Source organism: Melospiza melodia, chromosome 25 (genome assembly GCF_035770615.1).
Source record: "Melospiza melodia melodia isolate bMelMel2 chromosome 25, bMelMel2.pri, whole genome shotgun sequence".
NCBI lineage: Eukaryota > Metazoa > Chordata > Aves > Passeriformes > Passerellidae > Melospiza > Melospiza melodia.
The window spans coordinates 10,672,928-10,693,674 of NC_086218.1; the positions used below are offsets into that span (position 1 = coordinate 10,672,928).

The following is a 20,747-nucleotide window of genomic DNA, read 5'->3' on the forward strand; positions in this document are numbered from 1 at the left end:
CTCCAGCAGCCCCTTCCCCAGACACCCATGATAGAATTGTTGTCAGAGGCACAGAAAAGCATGTGTCCTAATTAAACTCGCAGGCAGCAGCTTCACACTTGATATCCAGAGGCAAAATGCTGTGTGGGGGGGGTGTTAAATACATAAATAAACCAGGAGTTTGCTGATCTGCTCTGCAAGAAGAGGCGATTTTGGCAACTGTTTGTTGTGGAGCAGCACAAGGAGCAGCTGCAGCTGCCAGGGGTAGCAAAGGGGCTGTGGGAGTATAGGGAGAGACACAACCACACCTTGGAGAGGCTTTTGGGGATGAAAAGCTGCACTGCCCACGTCACCTGTCCCACTGGGGAGCAGCCTCAGTGCTGGAAGGGCAGCCTCCTGTTCCTGGTACAGAAATGGGAGCTGGCTTCCCTCCTATCTCCTTCCTTCCCTGTAAATTGTTGATGTTTCCAGCTCTGAATCATTGGTCACATCCTTCACAGCGTGTGACTCACTGGCAGAACAGCCTGAGGCTTCCAAGTGCAGCTGAATTCCTGCTCCCAGGGACGTGTGCAGCTGTGGTGTTATGTGCTGTTACCTGCTGTGGCTTCAGGGCAGCTTCCCTGGCACCAGAGGGCATTGGGGAAGAGCGTGGGCCCTGCGTGCAAAGGGCACAGCAGAGCTGTCCCCCTGCCACCAGCTCTGTGCCATCTGCTGCTGGCCACCAGCCGGTGCTCTGCAGGCCCTGGCCACCAAAAACAGGATGGGAGGAAGGACGAGTGCAGTTGGAAGGGAAAATGTCATTAAATAAACTGGCAGGTTGTGTGTGATGTCCTGGGGACACACTGGGGGCCAGCGTGGTTCATCTGTGCCTCTGCCACCAGCCCTGCCTGGACCAAGCTTTGGGGTAAAAGGGAAACTGAGGCACACAGGTGGCAAATCCTGGTCCCCATGGAGTTCAGGATTGCAGAGGCACAGGAGGAAAAGCAACCCCTGGATTTGGTGTAGAGTGATTTGTGTCTGTCCCAGGTATTGTCAGGTAGGCAGTGACCCCACAGCTCATGGCAGAAATGCCAATGACAGAATGGGACACAAACACTGACAGGAGCTCTGGAAATACTCCAAGTACATCCCCAGGACTCTGGGGCCATTTATTCCAGAGTCCTGGGGGGAAACTACAACTTGAAATCAGGGGTGGGGGATGTCCAGGGATGGGATGGACGCTGTCATTGGAAAGCTGATCCACTGATGGACGATGGATCAATCTATTCCTTGCAGGACACGAAGGAGACAGACAAAATAAACCAAATAAGGGCATTTTTAGGAAGCTGTCTCCTCACTTTTGGAAGCCGTGCTCTAAATCCTGGCTGTCAGACCCTCCGTGCTGGAAGGAAATCTCCCATCTCCTCTCTCCAGAGGGATTTCCCCCCACTTCCAAACACCTTTAGGGGATGAATCCCTCCCAGTACCACCCGGCTGCGTTTCCCTCTCCCATAAACTTTCCCGGTGACCCACGACGCCACCGGGAACGCGGCTATACCCCGATGGGAGAACCCCATCGGCGGCACCGCCCGCCCCTCTCCCGCTTCCCCACGGCCCCGCTCGAGTGAGAAACAAAGAAGAAAAACCCTCGTGGGCTGCGATTCGCCCCGTGCCGCGAACCCCGACGTCACGGGCGTGCGGCTATAGATGGAGCTCGGGAGCCCGGCGCAGCCCAGCGCAGCCCCCCGAGCTGCGGGATGGTGGCGGCGGGGGGGGACGCGGCGGCGGCGGCGGCGGCGCTGCCGATGCCTCAGAGCACCGGGCCGGGCTCCGTGTAACGGGAGAGGGGCCCTGAGGCCAGCGGGGCCAAGGCGGCGCGGATCGCGGGTGTTCCCCGCTGCCAGGAGGCCGCGGGAGCCCCTCTGCGACCCCCGCCCCGGAATCGCCTCGGAGCGCACTGAGGAACGATGAAAAAAAATAATAATTCTGCAAAAAGGGTGAGTGGAGATTTCGCGTCTTGGCCGGGGGGGAGGGAGGCTCCTGGATGGTTTGGGGAGGGGGGGTTGGATCTTCGCTTCGCTTTGCCTCTGCTCCCCCCGTGGAAAGCGCACGGACCCCCAAAGAGACCCAGAGCCCGCTCCAGGCCTCCCGCAGCCGCCTCGGCCACCGGGGGATGTGGGCAGGCAGTTTTCATCTTGGAACACAAGGAAACGATAAAATCCGGAGGCACCATCAATCCCTCGCTCTTTGCCGTGTTGTGTGCGTGCTGCACCCACCGCTGCCTACGGAGACACCTCTGATATAAACCCCCCATAGATTTCACCTCTTGGATTAATTGCTGACAAAAAGCTCCAAAATGCCATTTTCACCGCAATATAAAAACCCCAGCTGGTGTAAATTCCGCCCATCCCCCTCCTGTTCCCCTTTCCACGGGTAAATGCCCGCTGGATGAGGCGATAGAGACGCCGGCCTGGCTTATATAACCACGGAGAGAGCCCTGCCCGCTCCTCGCAGCGTCCTCCCGGTGCTGCCGCTGCACAAAAATCCCCGCGGAGCGACCCCGGGCGAGGACTCGGGCCCGGCGTTCGGCGGAGAGAGGGGGAGACAAAAGTTGGGCAAAGAGGGAAGTGGGGCGTGGGGAGAAAAGGAGTGTAAAACCAAGAATAATCGCGTTTTTTCCCCCCCATTTTCTCCCCTCTCGCTTTGTGTTAGGGGAACCAGGATGGAAACCAGCAGCCTGCGCAGCCGGAGAAGGTCGGCTGGGTGCGGAAATTCTGCGGGAAAGGCATTTTTAGGGAAATCTGGAAAAACCGTTATGTGGTTCTGAAGGGAGATCAGCTTTACATCTCGGAGAAGGAGGTAGGCTCGGTTTCAGTTTCCTTCCCCATCCCCCCTTCCTCTCTCTTTGCATATGAAAGGCGCAGCCCCGGCCCTTCCCCGCGCCAGCCGGGCCCAGGGGGTTCCTGGGGGGCTTCTCCTTCTCCTCCTCGGGGCTGGCGCCGGCCGGGCTCGGGCTCGGGCTCGGCTCTGACAGCGATTCCACAGCCAGCTCTGCTGGGAGACATTTTCCCGGCGTGGAGACGCGAAAGGATTCACTTAGCGAGAGTTAAGCCCCTCCAACCTCTTCCCAGCAATGCCGGCTCCTTTCTGTGCCTGTCCTTGAGCCCAGCGCTGCCTTGTCCCCAGCTGCTCACTCTCTGGTTGGAAATAACTCCGCTCTCCCGGCCGCAGTCGAGCCATTTACAGGTCGATCTCTTGGATTTTTCATGAAATTTCATCCTGGTGTGGCACGTGCCCTGCCCCTGGTTTCCTTGCTGGGTTTGGGGTTTAACGTGCTGTTGGCATCGGAGATAATCGGATGTGACTGCCAGGCTGAGGCAGCACCTGGCTGTCCTTGCACGCCCCCCCTGTGCTTTTTGTCTCCACAAATCCAGCAGGAAAAACTCCCCAGGCCAGAGCCTTCCTCCCTCCCATCCTCTGTGACATCCCAGAGCTGCACCCTGGGCAGAGTGGTGCCCACAGCAGGCAGGGGGCTTGCTCCAGCTCAGGGAATTTGGGATAAAACCCTGGTTTCCCTGGCTTTTCCCCCAAAGTGGAGGTGATTTCCTGATAGTTGGATGCCTGGCCTGGCTCCACCTGGAGAGAGGAAGGGATAATTTGATTTAAGGCTGGTTGAGCCATGGATGTGGCACAGGCAGAGGGTCAGGGCTTGTTACAACAGAGAAATGGCTTAAAAAAGTGGATTGAATGCCCAGGTGGTGCTGAGCTGCTTGCTGGCATTCCAAAGCTTGTCCCATCAACTGCTCCAGAGCCAGAGGGAAACACAGGAACAGCAATAGATGTCCAGGTAGCTACAGATGAAATCCAGGTGTGCTGGGAGCCCAGGAGAGAGATGAGGCTGGAGGGGCCACACAGAGCCTGCTCTGAACAAGAAGTTCTTGTGTTTGTGTTTCATAGAGGGGAAAACCTCACAGCTTTTGAGGTTGAGGCAGCCCCATGTGTGTGAGGGACCATAAATAACCTGCAGCAGCCTCTGCTGAGGCTTTATATGGAAGAATGTGTGGCCAGCAGAGATGACATCTGCTGCTGGAGCGTGCTGAGGTGACTCTGTGCTGGCCATGGAGGTGACACCGTGCTGCTGGTGTGCCCTGAGGTCACTCTGTGCTGGCCATGGGGGTGACACCGTGCTGCTGGTGTGCACTGGGGTCACTCTGTGCTGGCCATGGGGGTGACACCGTGCTGCTGCTGTGCCCTGAAGTCCCTCTTTGCTGGCCATGGAGGTGACACCGTGCTGCTGGTGTGCCCTGAGGTCACTCTGTGCTGCCCATGGAGGTGACACCGTGCTGCTGGTGTGCCCTGAGTCACTCTGTGCTGCCCATGGAGGTGACACCGTGCTGCTGGTGTGCACTGGGGTCACTCTGTGCTGGCCATGGGGGTGACACCGTGCTGCTGGTGTGCCCTGAGGTCCCTCTGTGCTGCCCATGGGGGTGACACCGTGCTGCTGGAGCGTGCTGAGGTGACTCTGTGCTGCCCATGGAGGTGACACCGTGCTGCTGGTGTGCCCTGAGGTCACTCTGTGCTGCCCATGGAGGTGACACCGTGCTGCTGGTGTGCCCTGAGTCACTCTGTGCTGGCCATGGAGGTGACACCGTGCTGCTGCTGTGCCCTGAGGTCACTCTGTGCTGGCCATGGAGGTGACACCGTGCTGCTGGTGTGCCCTGAGGTGACTCTGTGCTGGCCATGGAGGTGACACCGTGCTGCTGGTGTGCCCTGAGTCACTCTGTGCTGCCCATGGAGGTGACACCGTGCTGCTGGTGTGCCCTGAGGTCACTCTGTGCTGCCCATGGAGGTGACACCGTGCTGCTGGTGTGCCTCTGTGCCCGTGGCATCCTGGGGGTCTCATTGTGGGGAGTTCCTGGGGTGTCTCAGAAGGTGCTGCACGGTTTGATGCCAGCTTAGCAAAGCCAGGAGCTCTCCTGGGCCCCAGGGAAGGTCAATATGTGGCTCCAGGCTCTGGTCCCACAGCACCTGCTGTTTCCTGGCAGCTCAGATCATGCTCAGCAGCTGCTCCAGAGGTGGTTCTGCAGGTGAAGCCACATTCCCAGCCCTCCTCACCATCTCAGAGCAGAAAGAGTTAAATCCCAAGGCTCCTGGAAGCTCCTCAGCTCTGTTAAATGAATTCAAACCAGACATTTATTTACTTTTGCCTGAATTTCTCCATCTGGGAAGCAGGGCAGTGAATCCCATCTCCCCAGAGCACATGGGGACAGGGAATTGTGTGTTCCACGCCAGGATCCCTTGGGAAGCAGATCCCCCTTGGCTTGGGGCAGTGTTGATGAACCGCTCAGAGCTGAGGTCTGGAATGGGGAGATTTCCAAAATTCAGATTAACAAAATCCCATCAATATCCACGCTGATTCCTCCTGGGAATCTGTGTGCTTTCCCAGTTCTCTGTCTAGGACAGACCTGGGCATGCAGGTCAGAGCCCAGCCCTGATTATTCCATTTTGTCAGGAGAATTTGGGAATGCCTGACAGGAGCCTGAGCTTCTCCCTGGCAGAGCCGAGTCTGTAAGGAAAGGAAATTTAGTTTTTCAGCCCAGCTGATGGCAAATGCTCACAGGGTGTTTGAGTGCTGCCCTTTGAAAGCTGCGGGACTTGTCTGACACCTCCCGAAGTGGGAGCTTGAGGCTCTGGCCGTGCTCACTTCGCTCCTCCACGGCTGCTGAACTCGTGAACTCACACCAAAATCCTTGGGTTATTCAGCGTTTGGTCATCAGCCAAAGCCGGCTCTGTAGAGATGAGCTGAGCCCTGCTGAGCACACACCACCTTCTTAACTCACTCTCGCATTCTTTCCCCTCGGTTCCCCCCACCGCCGGCACATTTCTGGGAATTGTTCCCGGTTCCTGGCCCGGCGTTGTCGCTGTCTGTGCCGGGGAGCAGCGGCCGAGCTGCCCCAGCCGGGCCCGGCGCTTCCTCGCAGGAAGCCGGGGCTGCCAGGCAGCCGAGCCGGGCTGCGAGGGGATGAGGAAACGCTTCTCTCCGCTTTTCGATTGTTTGCTACCCAAGGCATCGCTCAATTAGCACGAGAGCACTCGAGGAGGTGCCGCTGGGGCTGGGGCTGTGTTTGCATTCTCGGTTCTCCAATGCTCCGTGGGGTGTTTGCCCTCGCTGAGTGCAGCTGAACACAGCACAACGGGATTTGGGGAATAAATTCCTCCCTGGCACAGGCTGCTCCGTCCCTGGAAGTGTCCAGGGCCAGGCTGGATGGGGCTTGGAGCAATCTGGAAGGTGTCCCTGTCCCTCCAAAGCCATAATTCAGTGATCCTGGGGTGGCTGTGTCCCTGGGAGCCTTGGTGGTGACACTTTGGAGAAGGGATTGAAGCTGTCACCATCCCCTGATCAGCTAAGGGCAGTGACCTGGCTGTGACAAGGACTGGACAGTCCCAGTGTGCATCCCTGCCCCAGTGACAGCCTGGCTGCAGGGACCTCAGTCCCCTGCTGAACTGAGCTGCTCAGCTGCAGGAACTGAAACTTTGGTTGTACCCTGCAAGGGGAACTGTCTGTCCCAAAACTGCCCATGTTTGGGTATTTGGCTGTGCAGAGAGTCTGGAGGTTTCTCTTACATCCTGAGCCACAAGTGTCCCATGGGTGTCTTGTGATTTTCTGTACCTTCCTCATTTTTCTGTGTCCCACTGCAGCTCAAACTGCTCAAATCATCACCAAAAATCCCAGACTGGTGTGACTGAGCACCTGTGCATGGTTTGGCCCCAAAACACAGCCCTGAGCCGGGTCCAGGAGGTTTGGAGTCACTGCAGGTCACAGCTTGATGAGGAAATTTAAACTCCCATCAGTGAGAGACCCAAGGGTGGTTAATTAACCAGGTCAGAGACCCTCCTGTACTGCCATGAGCCTGGAGCAGCCCTTTGGGAGCACAAACAGCTGTGACCCTCTGGAGAGGGGATTTAGGTGCCATGGCTGGTGCTCTGAGCCATCCCATGGCCACATCTCAGGGCCCAGGGAGTGCTGGTGGCCCTGGGGCCAGCCTGGGCAGGCAGCAGCTGCGGGGGAAGGAGGGGAAGGAGTGCAGGGAATGCAGCTCCCTCCTTGCATCCCAGCAGAGTCAGCACTGTCAGCCTTGGCACAGGCAGCTGCCAGGGCTGTGGGATCTCATGGCTGCACAGAAATGTTCCCTGCTCTGGGATTGGGGGATGCTTCTGATTCCTTCTCCGTGCCTCAGTTTCCCTCCCCTCACCTGGCCTGGAGTAGGAGGCAGGTGGAACTGCAGGGCAAGGTTGTTTTTCCTGCCTCACATGGGTACAGCTCAGCAAAGGCAGCTCAGACAGCCAGGGCAGCACCTGCTGGGATTGATTCACCTTAATCCTTCCAATCCTGAGCTCCCCACAGGGCACAGAGAGCAGGACCCACCCGACATCCCTCAATTCCTAAACCCTCGGGGAAGGAAAGACCTGCTGGAAACCTCCCAGCAGGGAATGGTTTTGCCAAAATCAACCACCAACCTCTTGCTTCACCCCTTCCTACTGAGAGCTGATAGCAGAGGCTGCTTCCTTCTGGGCACTGCTCACCCAGCCAAATCCTCTTTGGAGAAGCCTGGAAGGTTTGATTTGGATGGCCCCTGTCTCACTGAGAACACAGAGGAGGTGACACCCTGCAGGTTTGTCACCCCCTGTGACTGACAGTGACTGGGGTTTCAGCTCTCTTGGCCTCAGGGGCTGCTTTTGTCCTGTTCTCACAGAGAATGGGCTGCATGGCTGTCCTCAGCCTCTCCTACCTCCAAGGCTGCTCTGAGCTGCCTCTCATGCCACCACCTCCCTCCTTTAGGCCTCAGGAGCTTCCCACAAAGGACAAAAGAGCTGGCAAATGCCTCTGGAGTTGCCTTTCACCTTCCTTGTCCAGTTTCTCTCTCTGCACACTGGATGCTCTGTTACATGAGTGAGACACCCACTGTCCTTCCAGTGCCCCTGGGATTTCTGTGCCACCACAGCCCAGGCTGCTGCTGATCCTTTCCCCCAGGAGTCCCACTTTGGATGTTGTTTATTCCCAATTTTAAGCTTTTTTAAGGGGTCACACACAGGAGCAGGATCCCCTCAGCGTGTCCCAGTGCAGTGTCACGGCCCTGGTGTCATTCAGAGCTGTTTAAAGGACGAGCTGCACCTGCAGGGTGTTTGTCTGAAGCAGGCACCTGCTCTGTCCTGCAGCCTCCTGGGGTCCTCCTGCAGGCAGGAGGTTGAGTTCCAGCTGGGTGAGCTCTGAGGAGGAAGGGGAGGGCTGGGGAAGCCCCAGTGACCCACATGAGCAAACATCTGGAGTTAAAGCTCTGCTCTCAGGCACAGAGCACAGCTGGGGGCTGGGATGGAAGGGGATCAGCTTTTCCTGCTGCAAATGAGTCGGGCAGAATTCAGCTGAGATTCTTGGAAAGAGGTGGATTGGAGGATGGGGGTGGGAAGAGATCAAAGCAGATTAGCAGCATGGGGAGGATGTGCAGCCAGACAGGCTCTGTTATCACACCCAGACACAGGGGATGTGTCACCAGCAGGAACAGCTCCGGGATGGCAGTGCCGGTGATTGTCCTGTGGATCCTGGGGACACAGGCACAATGAAGGGCAGAGGGGAGCTGTTCTCATCAGGCAGGGCCAGATGGTCAGTTCATCCAGGCCCCTGGTTAGGAAGCTGCTTTAGTCACCCTCTTTGATTAAATTCTATGGAAGAATCATAGGGAGTTCCCTCAGTGCTTCCCAAAACTGTGGAGGAAATGTCTGAAGTGGGGTGGAGTCCCTTCAGGAAATCCAAGGGCTCAGAGCTCAGCACCATCTGCCCTCCCAGCACCCCAGTTACACACCCTGCCCCACTCAGGCAGCCTGGGGGGACTGGCTGCAGTGGGATTAAGCAGATGGATGTGGAATTGAGCCTGTAATGGACATGCAAACCCCAATTCCTTGTGTTCACCATGGAGGAGCAGAGCTTCCCTGCTGTAGGAGTGGGATTGAGGGAGAGCAATGAAGAGGAAGGGTAGAGACAGCTTTGCCACATCCCCTTTGCTCCAGGTGTCCCTGAGGGATGGCACTGTCAGGGCTCAGCATCCAGAGCCCTGTGTGCCCCAAAATCCCTGAGCTGCAGCCCCAGTGATCCTGTGCAAGCTCCATTTTCATCTGAGCCTCTGTCACACTGATCCGTCCCTGTCACGCTGTGCCAGTGCAGTGTTGGGGAACAGACCTGGAAAATGGGAGATCTTGTAAAATGGTCACTCAGAAGGATTCTTTAAAGGACACTGAGCCTGGCAGCCTGGCACACCCTGCCCTCTGGAGGTAGAAGAGGCAGGAATTAACTTGGCAAAGTGTGATTTTCTTGCTATCCTTCTAAATATGCCCCCTCATTCCAGAAGAGACAAATCAAAACTCTCATGTTGAAATCCTGCTGCCTGGAGCAGCAGAGTCTCTGTCTGACATCTGCAAAGCTCTGATTTTCTTGCTGTTTTGCAGGTAAAAGATGAAAAAAACATACAGGAAACGTTTGATCTGAGTGACTACGAGAAATGTGAAGAGCTCAGGAAGTCCAAAAGTAGAAGCAAAAAGAACCACAGTAAATTCACCCTTGCCCACTCCAGGCAGCCTGGAAACACGGTACGTGGGGCTGGCCCAGGTGATGCCAGCCCAAGAGGTGGCTCCAGGGGTGTGGATGGTCCTGGGGCATGAGGGAAGGAGGGATGTGGGTGGTTCTGGGGTTTGCTGTGTGGGAAAATCAGGGCTGGAGGCTCAGCTCTGCTTTGTCTGCTCTGTGGAGGCCTCACAGTGACCAGGGCTTGTCTCTGTGTGAGTTCCAGCACTGACCTGACTTCTCTCTTCTGTAGGCACCAAACCTGATCTTCCTGGCTGTGAGTCCAGAAGAGAAAGAGTCCTGGATTAACGCCCTCAACTCTGCAATCACACGTGCTAAAAATCGGATCTTGGACGAGGTGAGTGGCACTGACCCTGGCTCAGCCTGGCTGAGGGTTTGAGACTGTTTGGGGATACAACATCCACACAAAACATCTCCAGCAGAGCTCATCCCCCCTTCTCAAGGGGAGTGTGAAAGTCCCAGTTACACAGAGCAGCTTCAGCCAGGAAAAATAACAGGGCAGCTCCTGCTGGGGACTCAGGGTGTGCTCAGAGCACCAGGTGGGCTGGCAGAGGCAGGTCAGGGTGAGCATCCCCACACAGTTTCCTTCAGTGGGGAGGAGAACCTGCCTGGAACAAGCTGTGCCCTCGCTCCAGGGCTGACTCTCACATTAATGTTTCATGGCAACCCTTCCTCAGCTCAGCCCTGTCTCAGATCTCCCATTCACACTCAGCTTCTCACAGCACCAGGGCATTGCCAGGAGGCTCTTTGCTCTCCTGGATGGCAGCACAGAGCCTGAAGTGAAGGAAAACCAAGGTCAGACTATGGGAGAGGTTTTAGAGCAGGAGGCAGCACAGCAAACACCAGGAGAGATGTCACAGGAATCTTTGCAGACAGGTTCCCTTGTCAGGAATGACTCGAGCAGATGTAATCCCATCACAGCACAGAGGGGAGAAACACTGGGTCACTTCCAGGGCTGGACTGCACACCCCATTCCCTGCCAGCCTCCTCTCACAGCTCCAGGAGCTGGGAATGGCTCCTGTTCCCTGCTCACAGCCTGTGCCACCCTGCAGGTCACCGTGGAAGAGGACAGCTTCCTTGCCCACCCGACACGTGACAGAGCCAAGATCCAGCACTCCCGGCGCCCTCCCACGCGGGGTCACCTCATGGCTGTGGTAGGTACACCCAACCCCAGGCACCTGCTTGGGTCAAATTCCCCTGGAATTGTTCCATTTGTAAGTGGAGGTGTTGGTAGGTACACCCAACCCCAGGCACCTGCTTGGGTGAAATTCCCCTGGAATTGTTCCATTTCTAAGTGGGGTTGTTGGAGTTCCATCATGAGCTGAGAGTTGCCATGAGGACAGCTTATGGTCATCAGCTTGGGTGAAATTCTTCTGGAATTGTTCCATTTTTAAGAGGAGTTGTTGGTAGGTACAACCAATCCCAGACACCTGCTTGGGTGAAATTCCCCTGGAAGTGTTCCATTTGTAAGTGGGATTGTTGGAGCTCCATCCTGAGCTGCGAGTTGCCATGAGGACAGCTCTGGGTCATCAGCTTAGGTGAAATTCCCCTGGAATTGTTCCGTTTCTAAGTGGGGTTGTTGGAGCTCCATCCTGAACTGAGAGTTGCCATGAGGACAGCTTGGGTGAAATTCCCCTGGAATTGTTCCATTTCTAAGTGGGGTTGTTGGAGCTCCATCCTGAGCTGAAAGTTGCCGTAAGGACAGCTCGGGGTCACCTCTCATCCTCTGTTCTCATGGACCACTGCACTGTAAATCGACCCCTGGCTCTGTGCCTGAGTGAGGGAGCATCCCCCTCCCTCCCTGCAGTGCAGACACCCCTGGCAGCAGGGACAGCCCTTCCGGTGCCAGCTCAGCTCTGCTTTCTGCTCCTCCAGGCATCTACCTCAACCTCTGACGGAATGCTGACCCTCGACCTGATCCAGGAGGAAGACGCCTCTCCGGAGGATCACGGCACCTGCGAGCAGAGTTTCCGGGTGGATCTGGACAAGTCCGTGGCTCACCTGACCGCGGGGCGGCGCCGCTCGGACTCGGAGAACGCCAAACCAGCGGAGAAAGGGCGGACAGGGAGCCTCCCCCGACAGGAGGCGGCCCCGTGGGACAGAGCCGGCCAGCGCAATGACTCCTTTGACAAAGGGACCATGTACACGCCGCAGGTCCCCAAAAAGCTCTCCCACTCAGAAAAGAATAAATGTGCCTCCATGGAAGAAATCCTGTCCCGAAGGGACTCTTCCGCACACCGGGCGGTGCTGAGGAAGGGGCTGGAGGCTCAGTTTGCCTCGGCGGAGCCGGAGCAGCTGACCCGGATACAGGAACTGGTTGCACTGAAACTGGAAAAAACTCAGGAACTGCTGACAGAGGTGAAGGGCTACGGGGAAGGCAAGAAAAAGACCAAGGACTCCAACACCAGCACCACCATCACCACCACCTCTTCTTCCTCATCGTCTTCTTCCAAGTCGGACTCTGAAAGGATCCTGCAGGAATCTGAGAGGCTGCTGGGGGAGGCTTCCTCCACCTGGAGCCAAGCCAAGAGGGTGCTGCAGGAGATCAGAGAGCTGAGGGACCTGTACAAACAGTTCGAGCTGCAGCAGTCAGACTCGAAGCCCAAACAGAGCTCACAGTCGCAGTTTAGGAAGAGCATGATGTGAAGGCAAGCCTTGGGATGGGAGGGAGGGACTGGGAAGGGCGGCCATCTGGTCTTTTTTTTTAAAATATTATTATTATTTACAGTGTTCAAAAGAGTGAAAAGGTGCCTGTTCTCACCCAAATTTGCTTCTCAAAGCTTGGACCCTTCCTTTCCTCCATCGCATCCCCTGATGAATCAACCCAGTGTTCCAATAAATCAGTTGCAGTTTATACCTCCCTTGTAAGAGCTCCCTTTGCACTGCAGCTCCTGTCGTGCTCCAAGGACAGGAGCAGGTTCTGGTCCTGGAACTGCCTGGAGCATCCGGTGGGGTGGAGCTGGATCAGCCCTGGCATTGCTGCTCTCGTGTCTGGGCTGTGCCCCAAACTCTCTTTCAGCAGGACATTTGCCCTGTTCCCTCTCAGAAATAAATGACATTAAAAGGTCAAAAAGGTGTTCATCCCCACCATGCCTGAAGTCCCCATTACCCAGGAACTCTCCTGAAGATGTGGGAAGTTCTGGTCATTGAAGCATTTGCTGGGTGCAGCTCTCAGAGCTCTGTCCTGGCACAATCTCCTGGAAATCTTGGGGCTGGCAGCTGTTATTTTGGGGTGCACAGAGCCCTCCAGAAGGGCAGCAGTGGCAGAGTCCATACCCAGCCTGATCCTGAATGCTTCACAGACCCCCTGGCCCCAAGCAGTGGGAGGCAGCAGCGATGTGTCTTCCCTTCTGTGAGGATCAAAGCCTTGGATTTGACAGCCCACACAGGCAGCTGGGAGGGGTTTGGGCTTTTCCATTCTAATTTCTCTTTTTTTTTACCTTTCCTTTGAGCTGAAAAGTCAGGGGGTGTGTGTGGGAGCCAGACACCACAAGGCAATGGCAGTTTTGGTAGGTTTGCTTTGCTCTCTCAGGTGTCACAGTCAGACAGCAGCAGGCTCTGCTTGGGCTGCCCAAGATGTGAATCAGCCCTGCTGGAAGGAAAGCTGAGCCCAGAGCAGAGCTCAGATCATCAGCTCACAGGCTGGCTCAGCTTTCCCACCCACCTGCAGGACATGGCTGTGCCTCACAAGTTCACTCCTGGTAACATCCAACTGTTTTTTAAAAGGAAACCTGATTCTTTTACCTACATGGCAAATAGTCCACAGAAATATTAAACCCACAGAGATATTCCTGTTCGTGGTTAGTGTTTTCTCTTTCCTAGCTGTAATGACAAGATTTTTCTAAATTAAACAAAAAAAATAAAACCAACCCCCAAACTTTTCTCAGTGAGTTTGGGCTAACCAGACTCCAGTGATACTTCCAGGGATAACTTTCCACGTTGATGAACTCCATTGCTTCACAAAGTTTTTTTGCAAAGACCACTGAACCTCCCTTGTGTCCTGCATCCCAGGTAGTGCCAGTCCCACCCCAGCAACTCTCCTTGGATTTTGGAATGCTCATTGCCATGCAGAGCCAGCACACCCTGTGGGGAGGGCTGAAAGGAGCTGCTGCACACCTGAGCAGCCCTGCCCTGCTCTCTCCAGGCAGGCCCTGAACTCTTACAGCCAATTTTGGGGATTTTGCCTCTCTGCTTGCCCCTCAGTTTCCCCCCTCTGTTTCCCTGCTGCCTCCTGCCCTCCCCAAGCCCCGGGGAGCTGCACAGCCGAGGGCAGCACAGAGGTGGCTTTGTGCATCGCCCCCTGGCCGGTGCCTCTATCCATGCGGGAATAACGCGGCACAAAGGGGCCGTGCTGGCCCAGCAGGGCAGCAGCCGGCTGCCGTGCCCAGAAATTGTCCACTGTGGCAATTATGGAGGGTCTGGAGACAAAACATTGCATCGTTACAGGAATACAGAGTGCCCTGGCCGGGCAGAGCACAGCAGACAAGTCTGAAGGCTGATAATGGCCAAGAATTCTGGGTTCTGCCCAACTGTGCCTTGAAAACACGGACGGGGGAAAAAAGGGGGGCTGGGAAGGGGATTTCCCGTTACACTCCAGGGAGACGGGATTGGGACTGGATTCTTAAGATGTAGGCAAAGCGTCTCCTGTAAAAATAGCTGCAATTTGCTCGACACATGCTGAGGAGTGGGCAAGCGTGTGCTGCGCTCGTCAGCTGGCACCGGGCTCCTGCGCTCCCTGCCTGCTCCCGGCACAGCCAATCCCCGGAGCGCTCCCGCTCGCAGCCAAATAAGGACCGCGGGCCGAGGATCCCCGGCTGCACGGGCGCTCGGCAGCCCACCCACCCTCCCAGCCAAAGCTCCTTTTTTGGATTATTTTCTCTCTCTATGCTTCACTAGCTTTAAGCAAACCCCCTCCTCCCTCCCTCTTCCCTCCCTCCATCCTCTGCCTTTCTAAGGGAATTAACAGAGAGACACCTTAGGGTGGAATTCTTGGGAAGGAATTCCTGCCTGGGAGGGTGGGGAGGCCCTGGAAGAGGGTGCACGGAGAAGCTGGGGTGGCTCTGTCCCTGGGAGTGTCCTGGGACAGGGTTAGGAGCAGTTCTGAGTGTCCAAGGGCAGGGTTAGGAGCAGTTCTGAGTGTCCAAGGGCAGGCTGGACAGGGTTAGGAGCAGTTCTGAGTGTCCAAGGACAGGCTGGACAGGGTTAGGAGCAGTTCTGAGTGTCCAAGGACAGGGTTAGGAGCAGTTCTGAGTGTCCAAGGGCAGGTTTTACTGGGTTAGGAGCAGTTCTGAGTGTCCAAGGGCAGGCTGGACAGGGTTAGCAGCAGCCTGGGATAGTAAATATGTCTCTACCCATGGCAGGAATGGACCTGGATGAGAGGTAAGGTTCCCCCCAAGTCCCCAACATTGTGTAATTAAATTGTACAGGGCTGAAAAGCCAACAAACCCCCACAAGCCCAGAGCTGACCCCAGCCCAGAGTTCCTCATGGAGCACATTTTGGGGTGCAGCCCCACAGATCAGCCCCGTGGCTGCCCTGAGTTTCACCCAGGACAGCTCTGGGGACAAAAGGAGCAGCTGCAGTGTCTCTGCAGTGCTGAGAGGCCTCTGGAAAGCAGGAGGAACTGATTAAGAGGCTTTGGGTGGCTTTAAATAGAATTTACACTTGGAGGAAACTTTCACACTGCTGATGGCTGGCAAAACTCGGGTGTAGAGCAGAAATGGGTTCATGTTGTTCCAGCAGCACTGGGCTGTTCTGCAGGCTGGAATCACACCTGACAGAGCAGTTCACAGCAGTAAAATTGGGGTGCTAAAGTCCAGTTTTTCCAGCAGTTCCCAACCTTGGAAAAAGCCCCTAACTCCCAAGTGGAGCAGGAGCACTGGACTCATGGCAGAGGGCTCTCAGGCTGAGGAGGGGGTGGGTAAACACAATTTATCCTGCTGTGCAGAAGGATTTCTTGAGGTTACTGATAGAGAAAACTGCAGAAATGCTTATTTCGTTATTCTGCAATAAGGCAAATGCTTTAAAAAGAGAAAGTAGGATTTGTGTCCAGAGGTGGAAGGTGGGAAGCTACAGACCCTCCAATATCCCAAATGAATAATATGTTCAGCATACCCTTATAATATAAATATAAATATAAATATAAATATAAATATAAATATAAATATAAATAATTAAATAGAATAAATGGGATCCCAAGGCACTCTGAGCTGTTATCAGAGCTGGGGACATTCTTTCCTAGACAGGTGAACACCTGGAGCTCCAGAAATGCCACTCACTCACACCCTGACCCTGTCCCTCAGCACCTTTTACCCCCATGGGATAATCAGTTTGGACTTTTGAAATCAAATGGGAAATGTGCTGCTTCCTACCTTGCAGTGCTGCAGGGTTAAATCTTCTTCCAAGTCCCTAGAGAGGAAGAGACATAAAATAGTTTGACCCACATTTACAAGAATAATTATTGACTTAACAAGTTCCAACTGGGTTGGAAATTAAAGCTCAGCAAGAACAGACCCACTTCCCTAAAAAAGGAAAGAAAAGGGGAAAATGGAATGGTTTTGTATGGTGTGCAGAAATGTATCCCTGGAATATGCACGTGTGGAGATTTGTGCATCTTCCCTCTCTTTAGGAAGGAATTCTTTGGTGAGACACAAGTACAGTGCCTTGGATTTTTTTTTTCCTAAATCAAATTTAGGGTAAAAATCATCATTTTTAGGTACAGAGATCCCCACACTCTCTCCCTGAGTGGCCAGAGGGGCTGGTTTGACACAACACCTGTAAAGTGACACCACTGAAAAGGTGAATTCCCTCCTGTTGGAAGTGTCTCCTAAGCCTGGCCCAGGAACATCAAATCTCTGCTTTCACACTCTGTTGATTTGTTTGAATCTATAAAATGTCCTGAGGGACTGAAAACTACAGTGATTCTTCCACTTCCTTAATTTGTAATGTGTTTAAAAATTTATTGCTGTGTTTTGATACAAATCAACCCAGCTCAGAGGCAAGAGAGGATTTTAAAAATCTCTTTAACATTTGGGAATGCTTGGGAGAGGCCAGACCAGGCAGAGTTCAAAGGGCAGAGCTCAGCCCCCTCCTGACACCAGTGGTTTGGGGGTTCTGTGCTGAAATGGAGGTTTCTCCTCACAAATGGAGATTTCTCCTTCCAAATGGTGATTTCTCCTTCCAAAGCCCTGCCCTGGGGCTGAGGGCTGGAATAAAGAGCCCATACATGCAGGACAGAAGGACAGAGGGAAGCATTCAGAGCTGGAGGAATCTGTGCCTGGACAGCAGGCAAAGGTCTGGCACAGACTGCAGGGAGCCACTGGAGATGTGGACATCATTATTTAAAGGACTCTCAGCAAATGGGCTGAGTCATGAATGGCTTCAAACTGAAAGAGAGGAGGTTTAGATTTTGGGATTTTGGGAGGGAATTGTTCCCTGGGAGGGTGGGGAGGGTGCCCAGAGCAGCTGTGGATCCCTGGAAGTGCCCAAGGCCAGGCTGGATGGAGTTTGTGGGAGGTGGGAGGATGGAAGAGGATAAAGAAGAGCTGAGAACAATCTGTGTGCCCCCAGCCTGCCCTGGCACTGCCCAGGGCTCTCCTGCCCTCCATTAGCTGCCCCAGGCCCAGCTCCACTTGCCAGGGCCTCTGTGGTTTGTGCTGCACCATCAGACACTCCCGGCTGTCTCCAGAGCAGCCTCCCTCTCTGTGCAGCCCAGTGTTTCTCCTCCCAGCCCACTTGCTGCTATAAATAATGTGAGCACTGTCTACCTTTCTGCAGAGCTAGCTGGGAGTCATCCTTCCCAGAAATGGTGAGGTGGCATTCAGAGCACTGACAGCTCCTGGAAAAGCCTGCTCAGAATCCCTGCTCAGAATCCCTGCTCACAATCCCTGCTCACAATCCCTGCACACAATCCCTGCTCACAATCCCTGCTCAGAATCCCTGCTCACAATCCCTGCTCACAATTCCTGCTCAGAATCCCTGCTCACAATCCCTGCTCAGAATCCCTGCTCACAATCCCTGCTCACAATCCCTGCTCACAATCCTTGCTCACAACTGCTCACAATTCCTGCTCACAATCCTTGCTCACAATCCCTGCTCACAATTCCTGCTCACAATTCCTGCTCACAATCCCTGCTCACAATTCCTGCTCACAATCCCTGCACACAGTCTCTGCTCACAATCCCTGCTCACAATCCCTGCTCACAATTCCTGCTCACAATCCCTGATCACAATTCCTCCTGCCTCTCTTGTCCTTTATAGGTCACAGGGTCACTCAAGTTAGGTCTGCTGGCAGTGCACAAACTGATAAAGTTCAATAAATCAGAGGTCTGGCTCATAAAAATGACATGTGGCCTCTGTTTGTCAAATAGACCCTTTGGAAAATCAGTTTCTCTCCCCTTACTCAAGTCAGATATTTGCTTGCTGCCATCTGCTCCCTCCTGCTTCCAGGGAAGAGTTCACCCACAGCTCATCAATGAGAGCAAAAGCACAGCCAAATCTGGCTGAATTTATGTTTCTTCATGGGCACAGCTCATCCTTCCCATGCCCTGGGTCTGTGCTGCTGCAGCATTCCTCAGGCAGCTCGTGACCTCAGTTATTCCTCACTTCCCAAAACGTCACTGCCTGCATTTTCAGATGTTTTAAAACCAACTTCCCTTTTTACAGTGCCACTGAAACACTTTCCTGTCATTTTCTTACTGCTCAGCACTTTGGGAATGTTACATTACACAGAACAGTTATCTCAGGGGCTCAGCCCCCAGGATTTGGGCCCTCCCGAGCTGTGGAATAACAGGATCAGAGTGTAACAATGAATCCAGAGCCTGTGAGGCAGCAAGGACAGGGCTGGCTGCTCAAATGCTCTGCCAGCTCCTTGGGGCATGATTTGGGATGAATCACCCTGGTCTGTGTGCCCTCACCCCATGCCAAGGGTGAGCAAGTGCTCAAAATAGGCAGAAGCTGCTCCTCCCTTGCAGTTCCCAGCAAGTGAGCTGCACCTTCAGCTCAGAACTCCTGCAGGAAGGGAGCTGATGCCACCTTCTCAATTAACTGATGGTGCAAGTGACAGCGAGGGAAATATTCAGTGTTCCCTGGCACAAAACATTCCCTAAGATTTTCATTTCAAGGGAAAATACAAAGCAGCAGTGCCAGTTTAGCTCCAGAGGGGAGAAGGGAGACTCCAAACGGGAGCAGAGCAGGTGCTCAGTGCTGGGCAGAGCAGGGAGGGTGCCAGGGAGGAGGGAGCAGGGGAAGGAGGATTGTGAACATATTTACAGCCATCTGGCACCCTGAATTATCCAAACAATCTCACTGAAACACTGAGAGGGAAGGGAGGAGTTGGTTTGGGCAGAGGATTCTGAGGGCTTCGTGCTTTCTGGAAATGTTTTATATCAGTTATAGAAGTATGAATGTTACTGGAGATGTAGGGAAATGAAATCAGAAGGAAATGGAAGAGCTGCACCTCCTGGCATTTTTCCTTCCAGGTTTCTAGAAATCAAATCATGTTGGGAAATCTTGGTTTCTTGGGAAATGAATCAGGAAAGCTTGTCATCACCAAACTTCCACAGCACCCAGTGCAAAGAACAGCACAAACCCACCAAGTTCAGTCAATCCAACCACGGATTTTCTGTATTTTCTGTCTTTGACTCCTTCCTGTGCTTAACAAAATTCTTTTCACTCTTCTACCTGCATGTCTTGATAATCCCAGTGCACCACAACCTCTGCAGGGCCTCATCTCTCAGCACCTTCTCAGAGGTGCCATTTTAAGGAGTCACTCGGGCCGTCAGGGGTGGAAGGCAGCTCAGCGACAGCCGCGCTCTGCCTCCCCCTCGTTGCTGGTCGCGCTGTGCCCTCTAGTGCTCGTTCTCCCATCCAGGGTTTCTGCGATCCCGAGCTCACCGGGAGGATCGGGGAACGCGTTCCTACGGAGCAGCCACCCGTGGAACTGCAATTATTGAACATTTCCCTTCCCTCGTGGGAAGGAGGAGCACGGATTGACAGGAAAACACATCCCAGAACAGCAAACCCGAGTGGCACTGCTCCCACCCCAGCCAGGCAGCCCTAACTTTGCTCCAGACCTGTTTGATTCACACTGGAAGCACATTTTCAGAAATCCACGTGTGTTGGAGAAAGAGTGGTTTGGGAAGTTTACTAAAGCACTTCAAAAACTTGCATTGGGATGCACAGGAGAATTCCCAAATTTAACCAGTTTGTGGGCATTTGATTGTTCCTGTTTTCTCTGGGATTCCTCACTCTGTTCTAGGAAATACTTTTTGAACTGGGGGTTTTCTTTGTAGTGAGAATGTTTAACATCCATGTAGAAATTCTGCAGCAACTGAAGCCTCCAGAACCCCAGAGCAGAGAGAGGTGAATATTCCTCCTCCTTCCATTCCTCCTGTTGCTTGCAGAGTGATGTGGTCTGTGCAGGGATGTGAATGAGGAGGAACTCTGGATGATTGTGGGAACTAAAGGGCCCTCTCAGGAATAACCTCATTAATTTGTGTGGTATGGTAACGTAAGAGATTTCATCAACAAGCAGCAGCCTTCCACCTCCCCAGCCCTGCATGACTGAGATGGAAACAGCCCTCAGCAGATCATCAGAGAGAAAACATTCTCATCTGCACAAGTCTGAAAACGTTCTCATCTGCACAAGTCTGAAAACGTTCTCATCTGCACAAGTCTGTGCTTCAGAGCACACCTCAAACCCAGAACTGAACAGCAGAAGCTTTTGGAGCTGCAGGAGTAGGGGTGGGTGTGAGCACAGCCAGAGTTTGGCATTACAAAGTCAGCACTCAATTACACCCTTCAATACAATTTCTGACTTACACAAAACAGGGCGGGACTTGAATTCCCAAGGCTGATCCTCCAGGTTTGGTGTGGATCCCCCGACAGATGCTGAGGAAAGAACAGACTGAAGATGTTCTTGGTTTCCAGGAACACAAATTACCCCATTCACTCCAGCTGGGTGGTGCTGTGACAGGGGAGCTCACTCAAACACACAAGAAACACCACAGCACACACTTTAAAGCACAATAATTGCGACTCATCGTGGTGATGAAGCTGAGAGACACAGATGTGACTCTGAAATGAGTGCAGAGAGGCACTTGCTGCAGGGACACTTTCATTTCAATTCACCATCAGCCAGCAGCTCCCTCCCAGCCT

General features: G+C 54.0%; 1 protein-coding gene and 1 long non-coding RNA gene across 2 annotated transcripts; one reads left to right on the plus strand and one right to left on the minus strand.

Moving 5' to 3' along the window:
- The first annotated feature begins 1,756 nt into the window (after positions 1–1,756).
- Positions 1,757–12,446, plus strand: PLEKHO1 (pleckstrin homology domain containing O1). Its single transcript, XM_063176538.1, has 6 exons — positions 1,757–1,955; positions 2,671–2,817; positions 9,457–9,597; positions 9,825–9,929; positions 10,645–10,746; positions 11,468–12,446. Exons 1-6 carry the CDS (start codon positions 1,926–1,928, stop codon positions 12,236–12,238), a joined length of 1,296 nt encoding a protein of 431 aa, XP_063032608.1. The 5' UTR covers positions 1,757–1,925; the 3' UTR covers positions 12,239–12,446.
- LOC134429415 (uncharacterized) lies at positions 5,185–20,481 on the minus strand. The gene is made up of 3 exons (XR_010030583.1): positions 20,412–20,481; positions 15,962–15,998; positions 5,185–5,315 (listed from the first exon to the last, which is right to left on the minus strand). It is a non-coding gene; the product is annotated as an uncharacterized LOC134429415 (long non-coding RNA).
- Between the last annotated feature and the right edge of the window lie 266 nt (positions 20,482–20,747).

Coding starts and splice junctions, on each gene's coding strand:
- PLEKHO1 (XM_063176538.1), top strand. CDS start 1,926: ATGAAAAAAAATAATAATTCTGCAAAAAGG. Junction 9,598..9,824: donor CCAGGCAGCCTGGAAACACG/GTACGTGGGGCT, acceptor TCTCTTCTGTAG/GCACCAAACCTGATCTTCCT. Junction 9,930..10,644: donor AAAATCGGATCTTGGACGAG/GTGAGTGGCACT, acceptor GCCACCCTGCAG/GTCACCGTGGAAGAGGACAG.